At 40.4% G+C, this 14,356-nt stretch overlaps 1 protein-coding gene across 2 annotated transcripts in view; it reads left to right on the forward strand.

Annotated features, from left to right (window-relative positions):
• LOC138300544 (protein DDI1 homolog 2) overlaps positions 1–12,915 on the forward strand; it is a 154,494-nt gene extending 141,579 nt beyond the window's left edge. Inside the window, exons 8-10 of one of the 2 annotated variants that reach the window (XM_069240037.1) lie at positions 1,575–1,764; positions 4,065–4,126; positions 7,796–12,915. In XM_069240037.1, coding sequence (XP_069096138.1) covers positions 1,575–1,764; positions 4,065–4,081 — 207 coding nt within the window. In that variant the 3' untranslated portion in view covers positions 4,082–4,126; positions 7,796–12,915. The remainder of the gene's footprint in view (positions 1–1,574; positions 1,765–4,064; positions 4,127–7,795) is intronic. The other variant, XM_069240036.1, reaches the window with a different exon arrangement.
• The last annotated feature ends 1,441 nt before the right edge of the window (positions 12,916–14,356 follow it).

The following is a 14,356-nucleotide window of genomic DNA, read 5'->3' on the forward strand; positions in this document are numbered from 1 at the left end:
GTGGCCTCGCCAAAGAACAATTTAGCACATGTGGCAATTCTCAGATATGTTAGCGCTTCCACCCTACTCTGGTACTTGGTTAGTGCTGCCCTGGGGCCATGCGGAATCTGCCTTGATACCCAGTCCCTGCTGATCTTCACTTTTAAGCTAAATTAAAGTCCCTCAGAGCTTTACACATCATACATTTCTGGTCTGTGTTTGGGGGGAGGGGAGCAATGATAAAAGGCTTAAAAAGCAGAATAGTGGCTTCAAAGACATGGGAAATTGAATCCTGGGTCTTCCACTTGGCTATCTTCATCAAAGTCCTAACTGGTTCATTATTATGGCTGTATTAAGAAAATAATATTTTGAAATAGTTCTTTAGGCCTTATCACTTACTTTCCTGCCCATAAAAATAAATGGTGTAGTGCGCACTGCTTTCTGTGATGGCTACTGCAGTCAACTGTCTGAAAGCAACTGTGTCAATGTCATCTTAAACAATGCTACTCCTAACCTTTTACATTGCCCATATTTTTCCTGTTAAAAAAAAAAAAAAAGTTAAAAAGGCTGATTCATCATTCACCTTACTTTAGAACGTTAATTGGTTAGAACAGCTGTTTGATGTTACCTTTAACAATGTGAATTATATATTTTCGAAAGAGTAGGTTTGAAATATTTTCCAGAATGTCACCCATTGAAACAGTATACATTGAATTTAAAGGATATGCGCATGATTGGCATTTAAGTTTAGATGGAATTAAACGTACCTATTGCTATCATACGAGTGGAAGGACTGCTTGCATATCAAGTAACTGCCGCTGGGTGCCTTTGTTTGCGCTTTGCTCTGATCAGTTTCTTAGGTGACTGCTCGGTTGCCCCCAAACCTTCAGTGTAATTTTGGGTGACAGTTTGGTCTCCATATGATTTTAGATGTCCGCTGAAAACCTTAACTTGTCTTTCTAGGCCATTGTAAAGTCACACGTCACTTTGTGCTTCTTGGGGACAGATGAGGGTGGGGATGTTGAGTAGTTGGGATGAGGAGATGGGGTGCACCAACCAGATCGTTCTCTTTAGTACTTATGCATATTGCTCTATATGCTGCTGCTTGGGTGAATGCAGAAGGGCATGCCTCATGTTTTAACTAATTCCTGTGGCCTGTCTCTTGAGCTACCAGGTTACTCAAAGGTAGCATCGATTTTGGTGTGCTGATCTTCAACCACACATGATCCCTGGCTGTGTGCTTTCTGGTTGTTGAATGAGGTCGACTTACCTCTGGTGCATTATATGCGAGCCCTGTTGACTGCAGAGACATTTTGCCAGTGTTCTATTGAGGAACTTCAGGAGCATGCCCTGATGCATTTCTGTAGAATGTTATTCAGCCCAGTGGGGTTGTAAGTGAAAGGAAGACTCACACTGTCCTTGTGCCGTTAGGTGATGGATGGAACTTAACATCCTGTGTAGTCTGGTAACTGCAGGACTCAAGGCGATATAACTTTCTGTATATTGTCTTACAGTAAAAGTCATTACACCTTTTTATTTTAGTGGATTATGTTATTTACTGAAAAGACAAAGGCAAGTCTGCTGTTTTATTGCAGTGTTCCATTGATCTCAAGAAAAACGTCTTGGTGATTGGCACTACGGGCACTCAAACTGCGTTCTTACCAGAGGGGGAACTCCCTGAATGTGCTAGACTTGCATATGGCCCTGGGCGGGAAGACATGCAGCCAGAGGAGATTGCAGATCAAGAACTAGCAGAAGCACTACAGAAATCTGCAGATGAAGCAGGTATTGCATGGAGCTGCACGTTTTGAACCGTTTGCTGCGTGAATTCTGCATGGCACAGCGCACTCTGTCTAATCTCACCGAATAACCGACATGGATGAGGTACATTTTATGCATCATGTACCGCAAGCAGAGGGAACTTCTTACTCTTCAAATAAATATTTAATTTGCAGTTGTGAAATAGCTTCTTTATTTAAAAGAAATCCTAAATAAGCTTCAACTCCAAACAGTCCTATCTCACGCATCTTCATCTGCTTCATGGTCCGTGGTGGTGGGTGTTTTCTTAACATTTAGCATACATGAATAAGAAATCACTGATGAACCTTGATAAGTTTTATCATCTTAGTTTTTTGTTATTACCGCTACTTGCTTCTCCGTGTATTTATTTCTGTAATAATTTGTATTTTTTGCGGAATCACAAAAGGTACTGCATTATTGAGGGCAGGGGTAAATACATTTTCCATATGATACAAATATACACACTTCAATAGGAAGCCTAATAAAAACTAATAAAAAAATAGAGATTTCCCTATGTCAACATTCTGTAAGCATTTATTGTTTAATAAAAAAAAATGTCAATTGAAAACTAAAATTGTATTAATTAATCATGAAACTGATAGATTTTCATGAACTATGTACCAAGTATTCTTTACAAAACTGATAAATGCTCAGAAGCTTCATTATTATCCTCACCAAGAGCCTGTCTGTGTAGACGGCCAACACGTGTTTTGCTGAGTTCCATTTATGACCACTTCTTTACGGCTATAATTTCTAAATGTATAATTCTTTTAACTTAATAACGGTCTCAGATATCACATTCAAGCTTCCATTGATCAAGAAGCTTCTTTTAATTCTTTATCAGTGATCTAATTTACATAAATATCTATTATTTATTTAATTCAAACTAATCCATGTTTTTTCTCATAAACCAGCTGATTATAGAGATAATCCCAGCTCATATTCTGCAGAACTGATTTTTAATATTAACTCTATTCCATCAACTCCACAATGATCACGAAGATCCAATTACATCGTTGTAGCAAGTGTGCCTCAGTAAAGTATTGATCCGATAGACAAAGAAAACAGATCAGCAGTTCAAATTCAGGTTTTTGCCACTGTTAATATAGGAAATTTTCTTGGTTTTTGTAATTCTTTTCTATTGGATTTTTAATTGAATTGTTTTTTAATTTGAAATTTCAACCACCCCCTCCCAGTCATATAGTACCTTTTGTTTGATCCACAAAGTTCAAATTTATTGGACTAAGTAAAGTTACAGTGGCTGTGATGGTAAGAATATTTGCAGGACCACTGACCCAGATTGTTTTATTCTGTCTTTTGCCCCGTAATTAAACATTAATAATTGTACTGTTTTTCTGCAGTGTTTGTTGATGAATGAGGTATTTGTACCAGAATCAAAATGTACTTAGTATCAAGAAGGAGCATCACCTACTCATTGTAAACCAGTGGAGTGTTCATTTTGTACTCGTAAGAGTTAAGCCTTAAAATGGTTTGTTGCCTGTCATCAACTAGTTGATTTCATTTTTATTGGTTTAATTGCTTAACGTAAGTAAAACAATGGTGCTTGAGGCATTAAAAGAGCGCACCAATTGAACCATGTTCTACCTTAGAGAGGACTAAGTTAGAGCTCTGAAGAAGGGACCTGATTGTATACAGGAAACTGCAGTGCCACCCCCAGGTTATATTTGATGAAATGTATTAATGCTCCATTTGATTGAGCAACGAGATGCTTGTATAAATACTTTAACAATTAAAAAAAGACGGCTAGAACTTGGAGTGCAGTAGTGATGCTCATCACTCTATAGTAGGGGTGAACCGTTCTGGTTTGACTTGTGTGAACTTGTTCTGTTGGAAGTGTCAGTTGAATGCTTAGTTTATGGGCATTCCCAGTAGAGGTAAGTGTGAGGTCACGAGAGGTAGCATTATAGGACAAGCACAATATAAAGTAGTGAGTTAGAGAAGCATGCATTAAACACTCAGTTGCAGAAGTGGAGGATAATAGTAGTGGGTTTCCCATATCACATGGATAACTGTGTGCGGGGTTCCATGTTAAAGGTGTCTAAGTGTGGATTAGAATGAAAATATTTGCAATACACACTTTAGCGCCTTGCCATTCACTGTCTAGAATGCATTGCTTTCTCCATTGTAAAAGGACGCAAGGCACCTGTTTTATTCGACATACAAACCATTGATGGTTATAGGGGATTCTCATAACCCTGCATGCAGAGTGCTTTGAACTCCTAACAAAGGTTTGCTGTTTGTGTTTTATTCCCTAATCCCAACAGACACTCCGAAGCCTTGATGCATGTTTGTGTGCTTACAGCAGCTGGCGTGGGCTACAGACCAGGTATTTATGGACCTCAATTTGCTAATGACTTTCATACATGGTGGGGGGAACACTATAATAATCATACGCTGGCTCTCTATTGAGTTATGTTGTTTGTAGGCGCAACTCTGGAATAGGTCGTCACTTCTGTGATCTCTCATCACAGGTGACTGGTTTTCTCGAGTACTTACAAGTTAAATGTCATCCCACTTGAACCCAACCCTTCCCCTGCCCCCCACCCTCCCCCCCCTCCCTCTTGACCATCCCAGTCCTTTGGGAAAAGCTGTTTCTCAATGGGGCAGGTAATTGATATTTGGTATCCGGTTGGATCCATTGCCCTGGCTGGAGAAAAGGCAAAGGAGCAAATCCCGTCTGAACCACTGCTGGGCATGGTCTCTACTTTTCCCTGCTGTCAGGGCACATGTGGTGGAAAGGCAGGACAGGCAAGTGTCAAATGGATGTGTAAATAGTACTTGGTGTGTGTCGTCTGGCTTTTGCACATTCCCAAGCTTCGGGAACTACAGCCTGCTGGTTCACTACGCTTTGTTACTCGATACTACGTCATTAAAGTTAAGTAATCGCGCACATGATCGTTCTTTGAAAATGGCTTTGAGACTGCCCTCCTTTAGACTCAGTGACTTATTTTTTCACAACACGTCACTCATGTCATTGTTCGAGTTTGGGCCCTGCTCGCATCAAGTCTTTCACAAACAGATTTCTTTTTTTTTTTTCTTTTTTTTGCTGTTGCTGCTGGGTTTTTAAGGTAGTATTTCTCTAGCAATGTTGTCACTGTTTTGGGGCAGTGCCCCCTGTTTCATTCTGCCAATTTTAAAAGCGGTTTGTTCTGTAGTAACATTTTCCCACCATTGCTATATAACGTAGTTCTTTTAACACCCCTTGGAAAAGGTCTGTACAATTATTAAACCTTTCCAGCTATTGAGAGGAGCCGTTTTGGTTTGCCCTCTGACGTTAAAAAACATCTTTGTACTTCTAAACCAGTGGTTCCCAACCTTTTGATTTCTGTGGACACCCACTTTAACATTAATGGAAACCAGGGATCACCACTGGATCATCATGGGAATCCGGGGACCCCCGCCTGAGTCATTACTCAAAGCTGGGGACCTAATTTGTCAATATTTGTTAATATTTGTTAATATTTTTTCATTTACTAGGCTCTCTTGGACCCCCAGAGAAGGCTTTGCGGACCCCCAGGGGTCCCCGGACCACAGGTTCGAAACCACTGTTCTAAACCATTATTTTCTCTGCCAGGAAATTATTATTTTAGTAAAGTTTTCATTCTTTTAAGATTTAACAATAAAATACAAAACAAAAAACAATATGGGTTGGCGTTCGGTCTCTTTTTCTTTAATGTACGTCACACGCCACAAACTAACTTTCTCTAGGAACTCTGCATTTAAAATGATAAAGCAACAAAAGATGTAACAAAATCATACCAATCTGGTCCGGGGAGAATACCGTAATTTTTTGGGAAAGGAAGATTTTAGTCTTCCTGAAGCTCAATAATGTTGGCTTTGGTCAAGAACGTTTTCCCCAAAAACCTCAAACCTGAGTTTCAGCTTCATTGAAGTCTGAGCTCTTGGAATTATCAGTACTGGCTGTTTATTGGACGTAGAGAACCTGGCAGTGTTGTTCTCTAACTGTGCTAGGGATTTACCTTTAATACATACATGCACTGCACCAGGCATCACATCTACATATAACCCGTTCAAAGAGACGACCGTCATTGCATTTCTTCAGGCACTGATATAGCTGTTAGGCTTCCTAACGTTTAGGAGTAGATAAACAGCTGCATTCTACACCTGTTACAGTTGGGCACGTGGGGAACAACCCATCCAAAGTAGTGCATATGCATATTCCAGGTTTGCATTGATTAAGACCGCACAATTGTTTGATGATGGGTCTTGCCTTTAAAAAGGAATCTTGCTGAGCTGTTCTAAGCTGAAAAGGCACTGAGCTGATGATGCTGCCCCAACGCTTAGTTCAGCATCGTATACAACATTCAGTTACTGTACTTTTATGGCAAACAAAGTGGGTAATGCTCAAAGATTTGGAGGTCAAGGGCGTGACTCAACAGATAGTAGTCAGAGACTAGATCCCAGCAGCACAACTTAATCTTTCCCCCATTTTATCTGAGGCCGGTGAGGTTCACCTGCTGCACTATTTTATATTAAAAAAACTGGGCCTCTTTCGTAATCGATTTAGTAATGGTTTAGGATTCACTGCATCAAAAGTTGTGTACAGATCAAGACCAGTGTGCAAGGAAACGTGTCCCTTAGCTGCCCTGCCAAAATATTAGCTACTAATGAAACTTGCAGGTTATCTACAATACAGAAACTGAAAACTGGATTGCAATCAACCATCTGTTTATTGGTTTAAAAAGTGCTGCATTTGATACACTACTATGCATTCATTTATTTTTTTAATAGTCTGGACTGCCCTGCTCTTCAAATTTAGATCTATCTATCTGTCTACCTATCTACCTACCTATCTGTCTTAACTATCTCAGTCTTTCTATCTTATTTAACTATCCATCTATCTTATTTATCTCTGTCTTATCTATCTCGGTCTATCTCTCTTGGCTATTGGTCTAGCTGTCTCTCTGACTACTTCTTTATATCTGTCTCTCTGTCTGTATATCTGTCTCTCTCTGTCTATCTCTAGCTGTCTATCTGTCTATCTGTCTCTCTGGTCTTGTGTCTCTCTAGCTGTCTGTCTCTATCTTTCGACCTCTCTCTCTCTATCTGTCTATATCAATATCTCTACATATCCATCAATGTAGCCATCCTTCTTTGTAGCCATCTCTCTATATAGCTCCAGCGTATAGCTATCTCCCTATCGCTGGATAGTCATTTCCCAGAATCTGTGAAAATAAATGATCAGTACAAACAAAATAAAATGTTACTGACTAAGGTAAATCTTTGTTTTTGCCCTTAGACTCCTTCACAATTTTAACACCCCATTTTCCCACGATACCAAAGTTCTATTTATATGTGAGGTTATATCTCTAACTACCCATATACATAGTCTGAACTAGGAGTGAGGTGGCCTGCGTAAATATGTTAAATCCTCAATGGATGTGCATGTGTGCTCTCATACACTTATTAAATAAAAGCTGTACTGTTCCAAAGCTCTGTCAACGTCTGACTAAAAGTTTCCAAAATGTAATAGAGAGTAGGAGATAGGCCTCGTAGAATGACTATGCTAAGTACTGTTTCTCTCCTTCATGTAAACTGACTTATGATACATGCGGAGTATGAAAGTAATGACAGATCCCTAAGACTGATGTCTCAGTCGTATCATCATTCCAGAGTAAATCTGTTGATAAGAAGTTATTCCTTAGCATGGCTGACATTGGTGCTGTTGCTGTTTATGTACCTTTTATAAACCGATAATAAGAGGCTCTGCCATTTAATCCTTTATAGCCGCTTTCCAGAATCCTAGAGCAGGTTATATGAACTAAGCCCTGGAATACCAGCGTTTTGGCCAGCACCTGCTGTAAAGGTTGGCTTCTTAGGGATGTAACACACTCCTCTTATTGGGTGTGCTTTGCGAGCCCCTCATAGAAAATGGCATCTATATATATATAACCTTTGAATTTCATATATGCATGTCATTGTTATTTGCTTAATCTAACTATCATTTACTGTCCTTTTGTCCTCCAATTAATAGAACATGGAAATGAAGAAACTACCTCACTGGAGATGCCATCCCCACCATCGACAGATCTATTGAACAGAGCAGACAACTCTTCAGGATTTAGTTCCAGGGTCTGCAATCCTCCTGGTTCAATGCTTGACCGCTCTGTCTCAGCTCCTGCTTCGGTTTTTGTACCTGAATCCAGTGTAGAAGAGAACATTTTTCCCGAGTCCAGTACCAGAGAGAATACTGAACCTCATGTGTTAAAGCTTTCGGGGAGACCCGCTGCAACCCTTGCGTCGGAATCTTCCACCACCGAGCATTTGTCTGACTATTCTTCCCTACCAGGTTATGCCTCTCCTGTTAAGGCTGAAACTGCAGTTGCTAAGAGCCCTGTTATCCCCTCAAAAAGTATCTTACAGGAGGCTATAACTGTACCAGATGCTAGTGGTCATGAGTCTGCCACTAGTGAAACTGTGGAAAAATTGGCATCACAACATTTACAGTGGCGCCAAAGCAAGGTGCCCTCCAGCCTAAATGAGCTTTCTAATGATCAGCCTGTACCTCAGGAAGAGGAGACACATGTTGATCCAAGAAGTACCCTTGGAGATGAAGACTTGCAGTGCACTGTTTCAGATTGGCAAGGATCCCAGGATGAGTTTTCAACTGAGGAGTTTCTAAAAACTAGCCTTCTAGATACTACCCCTTTACTGGTATCCAGTGATGAAAACACTGCACACTACATGGAGGTTGACAGCTCTGTGCAATCACTTGCACCTAGTCAAGATACAGAATTGCTTTCAGGCTCTGAACCAAATGGTTTTACTGTAGAGCTTACCCCTCATTCTTGTGAGATAGAGATGTCTTCAGGAGGTGTGTCTCTTCCTAATCCCACAACGTGCCATAATTCCAACAGTGACCATTCACAAAATATCAGAATAGGTCAAGTGGATAGAGAATCAACAAAGAAGTCTTCAATTTCCTCTTCCCGATCAACTTCTGATTTTCCTTGTGATGCTCTGGATAACCCTAATTTAGGGACAAAGACAGAGGAGCCTGGTGTGTCATTAGCAGCAGCTTTGAAGGAACTTCATAAACTTTTGATTGTCAGCAATAAAGATGGTTCTCGAAGAGCTACTTCTGAAGAGGAACTTTTGCATCAGTGTCAATCAGACCATGTGGTTGAAATTCAAGAAGAACGAATGGACATCCATGAGGAGAGTGTTGAAAATCAAAAGCTTTGTGCAAATTCTGATGTCCTCAGTCCGGAAGCAGTCTTTCAGCATGAGGCACTGGAAACTGCTGTGTTGGGTGACACCCATGTCACATCACTCCGGTCTTACCCAAAGGAAGCGGAAAGCAAAAGTGTCAGTGGTTTTGAAAATAACCCCTGTGTTGTTCTGAAAGTGAATGAAACACAAGATGTTCTGGGAAAGGACATAGCTTTGGATTTTAAATCTGATGGCACATCTCTTGCATGTGCCAACTTTTTATATTTGCCAGAAACCCAGGAAACCTTTAATGGCAGTTCTGATTTAAGTGAATCTGTCATGTCCAAGGATATGTCATTTAACAATTCTCATCAACCGGATTCATGCAGTACAGAAACAAGGATACCTAAAAAGGATGATAGCTTCTTGCATTCAGAAACTGCTACGCCTATGAATGTGGACATTGTGCTGCCACCTGGGACACCAGTTGCACATCCGGCAGTAAACCTCACGGTGCAGCCGCCACCCTTCCCTGAGACTGCCATTAGACGGATTCTTGGTGCAGGATTTTCATTGCAGGAGGCAATCAGTGCCTTAGAACATGCTGGTGGGAATGTGGACCTTGCTCTGCTTGTTTTGTTAGCAAGAAATATTGTAGTCCCTTAACAGCCCTGAAAGTGGTTCTCTGACTTTTCCTTACTTACACAAATGGGGGAATTGATTCACTTGAAGAGAGACGATGCTGGATTTTAGTTTTAAATTAAGCCAAATTTTGCCCACATTCGCATTTCTGTATAGCTTTCCTTTCATCTTTGGTTACCTAGTAATCTTTTATATTTAAATGTCAACATTATTGCAACATTTACATTACTTTCATTTCAGGGTGATGTGTAATTAAAAACTGTATTTTTTGTTGCTTCAGAAGCAAGTTCAGTTATGTGAATATGAATATCGAATGTAGTGGTGCTGCGACAGGATGGGGCTAATGACAAGTAGAAGTAGTTAGGTTAGCAGTGACTACTATGTCGGTATTTTGGATCTCTGTAAAAATTACGCTTCGGCAACTACTTTATTTAAATGCAATGCTAAAGGGCCAGCTAATGGATGGAACTTTAAATCAGAACGTAATTTCATGCAGGGAGTATCAGTTGGAAGTTAGGTGGTTAAAGATGCAAAAGCATAGACCCCACAATCTTATCTTTAGATTACAAAAATTTCGACCTGCATCAAAATACGCTATCAAGCATTTGTCCCCAGATATTTTAGGTTTGCAGTTAGAACAGTAAATCAACTCAATCCAGAAATATACAAGAAGATTATTTGACTGGGTTAAAAGAGGTTGCAGTATTAGGTCGAAATTTTGTCCGTTTACGCATGGAACAGGAAACAAGGTTAAAGCATGAAATAATATCATACTACATGTGCAGCTACGGCTGCCTTAAAACGGAAACCAAATGTGTAGTATTTATGTGCAGACTAAATAAGTTGCAACATTGTGGCTGTGGGTTAGAGTTCATACTCCTCTACCTTCGCTCAGTTGGTTGTTGAATAAAGTAATTTGCCTTTTAATTCTAAATGACACTCATGCTCTTCCTTACGAATGAGCACTGCTGAGAACTCACCTACAAAAGGCTGTATTTTTAAGGATATGGGAGCACTACAACGATTTCAGCTGTTAAAGATAATGCATTTCCAAATTTATGGCCCTAAAAATTGCTTTTGTCTATCATGGTCACTCTGATGTTTTTAGCTACTTTCTTTTATAAAAATTGACAATTGGTTACAAATAGTATTAGGCAGTTTCGGCTCTGTCTATAATGTCCATCTTGTAGATAGTTGAGAAGCGATATTAATGTAGTAAACTTGCTAAGTAGATGCATTAGTCACAATATAAATTTTTTCATCACTTAAACATGCTTTTGACCCCAGCCGCTCCTCCTGCAAGTCAGTTATTTGAAGCCCTTCTTCAGCTTGGCATGAAACAAGGCATAGTTTATTTATACTGCCATCAATAGGGTTTAAGCCGTAATTTAATTAGTTGCATAATGATACGTCCTTCCACATTTTAAATCTCTGTTATTTACAGTCTCTCTGTGGTGTCCTAGTCCGTGTCTGGACCTGAATCTGCTTCTAAAAGTTGCTAAAAATAAAAAGTGCCACATATAGCCACTTCCATTCATGCTTGCATACACAGTATGCATTTAACACCATTTCTCACATATTTGCCCCACACATGTGCACCCTTCACAGTTCCCTCCCTTCCAATGACTGGCATGGGCTAGGAGTGCCACCCTTTGACGTAGTTTATGCATCAGCTGAATAAACATCTGCCACAGCCACCTGCATGGGGACAAAACATCTTTGCCATGGTTGCTTCTAATATTATGCTGTTCTGATTAAGTTTGGAAGAACGTTTTGCTAATGCTTAGAAGGGGAGACCCCATCAAATGGGCGATATGAGATATTTTAAGGAGGTAAGTACGGGAACTCAAAAACTGGGTTTCTGTACTGTGTTCCTCATAAAGTGTGAGCTCCTCAGCCATCTCATGGGGGTCCCACCCCATCTGTTTGGCGTCACTGTTGTGGAGTAAGGGTTATGGTTGTTAGTATCCTACAGAAAAGCCTAAGCATTCAGTGGCACAGCAGTTGTTCCCACGATGCTTCTACATTAGGACTTAAACCACCAGATAGATCCAGTACCCCATGACTTGTTTCATTAAGATCTAGTCTTTAATGTATAAGGAATGGGCATTCCTCCTCCAGGAAATGAAGGCTTTTCAGAGACTGAATTTCCCACTGCAGACTGACAGTTCTCTGACTGCTCTAGTCTTTCGTTCTGTTTTGGCACAATGGCCCCGGTCTTCTGTTGCTGAGAGGAAACAAACAAGCCACTCTTTTTTAATGCAGTGGCATTAGATTTCCTTATGGGATTTTTTTTTAATGGTTTGTAAATTTAGCGTGAAAAATGAACAAGCTTATTGCTTACCTGCATTCCTCTGCTACAAAATATTGGACCGCAGACCCTGAGCAGGAAGAGAGAACTGTTAAGGTGGAGCCCTGTTGAGGTCATGTAGCATTCCACTTCTGCATATAAAATCCTCCATATTTCTTTGTACTCTTGATGATCCCTCCATTTTGTCCCCTATAGACCGCTAATTGTCTTACGGCAAAGTTTCTATTTGTTTTAATCCCATTGGGAAATTAATGAGATTGCTGTGCTAACTTGGGTATTCAGCTTATCTTTTGGTAACTGTGCACTCATTGAAAGAAACACTTTTTTTGTTAAATTGTTTTGGGGGTGATATTTCCCACTTGAGTATATATTTAAATGCTATCTTAAAATCCAGAGTGCATGATGTTTTTCCACATTTGGTGCCAACTTAATACAGTGCATTTGATTTTGTATCTTAACAGTATACCCGAGGTATATTCAGATACATTGTGTAATGCTTTCTAGTCTTGCTAATTTATGTATTAATTCAAAGGAGATTTGCCAGCCGACAGGCCAACCTTTGAAGCCACAAGATATTAAAAGAACAAAAATGAAATGTTAGACAAAATGTAATCAGTATCATACATTACTGATATTTAAGGTGATGAAAAACACCTTTTCTGCTCAGATGATACCTTTGAGATCTGATGTGCTGTAATTTGATGGGGCCGATGTAATTACAATTGATCTAAACTACAAGATATGTGTCTATCTGGTCTTACTTAATGGCACCTCTTTCTCAGTAGCCATGTTTCTGTACGTACCACTTCCCTCTTCAGCCATAAGGTGTTACTTGGTTGTTGGGGAGTGGATGGAGACTTAGTGATGACTTGGGTTTTGGGCAACTTGTTGCAAAGCAAGCTGTTTTTTCTGTTGGTAGCTTGTTATGGGAAGATTTCTGGATATTTTATTTTAAAGATTTGTGAAACAAATAAAATGGGCAAGTTTTAGGTTGTTGTTCCTTCTTTGACAAATCTAAAACTGTATCATCTTGATTTTCCCTAGAATTGCAGTGCTTGTTAATTGTTTTGGCTATTTAAAAGATATTGTTTTCCAATTACATTTTAGGATTACACACATCTACATAATATAGCTTTAGAAAAAAAACACCCTTGCTGTGTGTTTAATAGCATATACTGTTTGTTGCTGGGATTTTATTGTCTAAATGATGGGCTCCATGCTTATACTTCCAGTTTGCAGCCTGGGTACCAGTCTTCTTTTGTCCAAAAAAGAGTTAATTGTAACCTTGGGGTGGGCTATGCACATTGACAGACTCTGTCCTCTCTTTCCTTCCGGCCCCACAGTACCAAGTAATTTTATTTTTTCTTCAGCTTCTATTGGGGGAATCTTTAAGTGTTTGTTACCCGTGGTCGATTACTTGCTCTTCCTCATGACTGGCTAATCCTCCTTCTGCCTTTTTGCCTTTTTCTGTGCAGAAATTGTTAGTAAAAAGATTAAAACTGGGCGTTTTGTTTGACACCAGATAAGGATGGATAAACATATCAATAACTTCTTCACGTCCCCTCACGTCCACTTTGCAAAAACCTCATTGACGACTGCATGTAGAATCACACAACAAATTTAAAAGCATGATGCTGACAGCTAAAGATGTTTATGGCAATGCCCCAACTTAACTGGCACAATTTTCCAGTCCCCTCTAATTCTCTTGGGACATTACGATTTCTAGATCCTTTGCCCCTCTCACTCAACTGTGCCACCAAAGGTTTATAAGAAAGAAGGTCATCAAAGGATAGAAGAACTTAGCAAGGCATTGAAAACCTTGCTGTACTGATTAGCTTTAAGCCTCGAAAGGGGCAAAAAGCAGACTGCTGACGAGCTGGCGTCAAGAGGCCCAAGGATCTGGCTGTGGCTCGAGAGTCCTTAAACTGCTCAAGCGCCAAGTCTGCCTTTCCTTCAAAAAGGCACGAGCCATCAAAAGGCATGTCCATAAGGTTTGTCTGGACATCCCCCGAAAAGCCAGAAGTGCGAAGCCAGGCGTGGACTCAAAGGGTCACTGTTGCTGAAATTGCCCTGCCCAGCGAGTCGGTCGTGTCTAAACCACACCGAATCGCAAACTTGGCTGGGTCTCTCCCATCTTTGGCAGCTTGAGAGAGAGTGTCCCGTGCGACCTCCTGGACCTGGGGCAGCACCTGTACCACTGTATTCCATAAGTATGGGAAAAACGGCTCAATAGGCTTGATGTGTTTATGGACCTCAATGCGAGGCTGGAGGAAGAAAATATCTTCTTACCAAGCTGATCCAGCCTGGACCACCAAGCTCTCTGGGGTGGGGTTGTTGGGTGAGGAAACTAGGGTCTGTAGGAGCTGGTCGATGGCGGCGGCCGATAATCCTGTTTACAGGAGCCCAGTGCTGGGTTTGTACCACGTCCCT

The sequence above is a fragment of the Pleurodeles waltl genome, chromosome 6 (genome assembly GCF_031143425.1).
Source record: "Pleurodeles waltl isolate 20211129_DDA chromosome 6, aPleWal1.hap1.20221129, whole genome shotgun sequence".
Lineage (NCBI taxonomy): Eukaryota > Metazoa > Chordata > Amphibia > Caudata > Salamandridae > Pleurodeles > Pleurodeles waltl.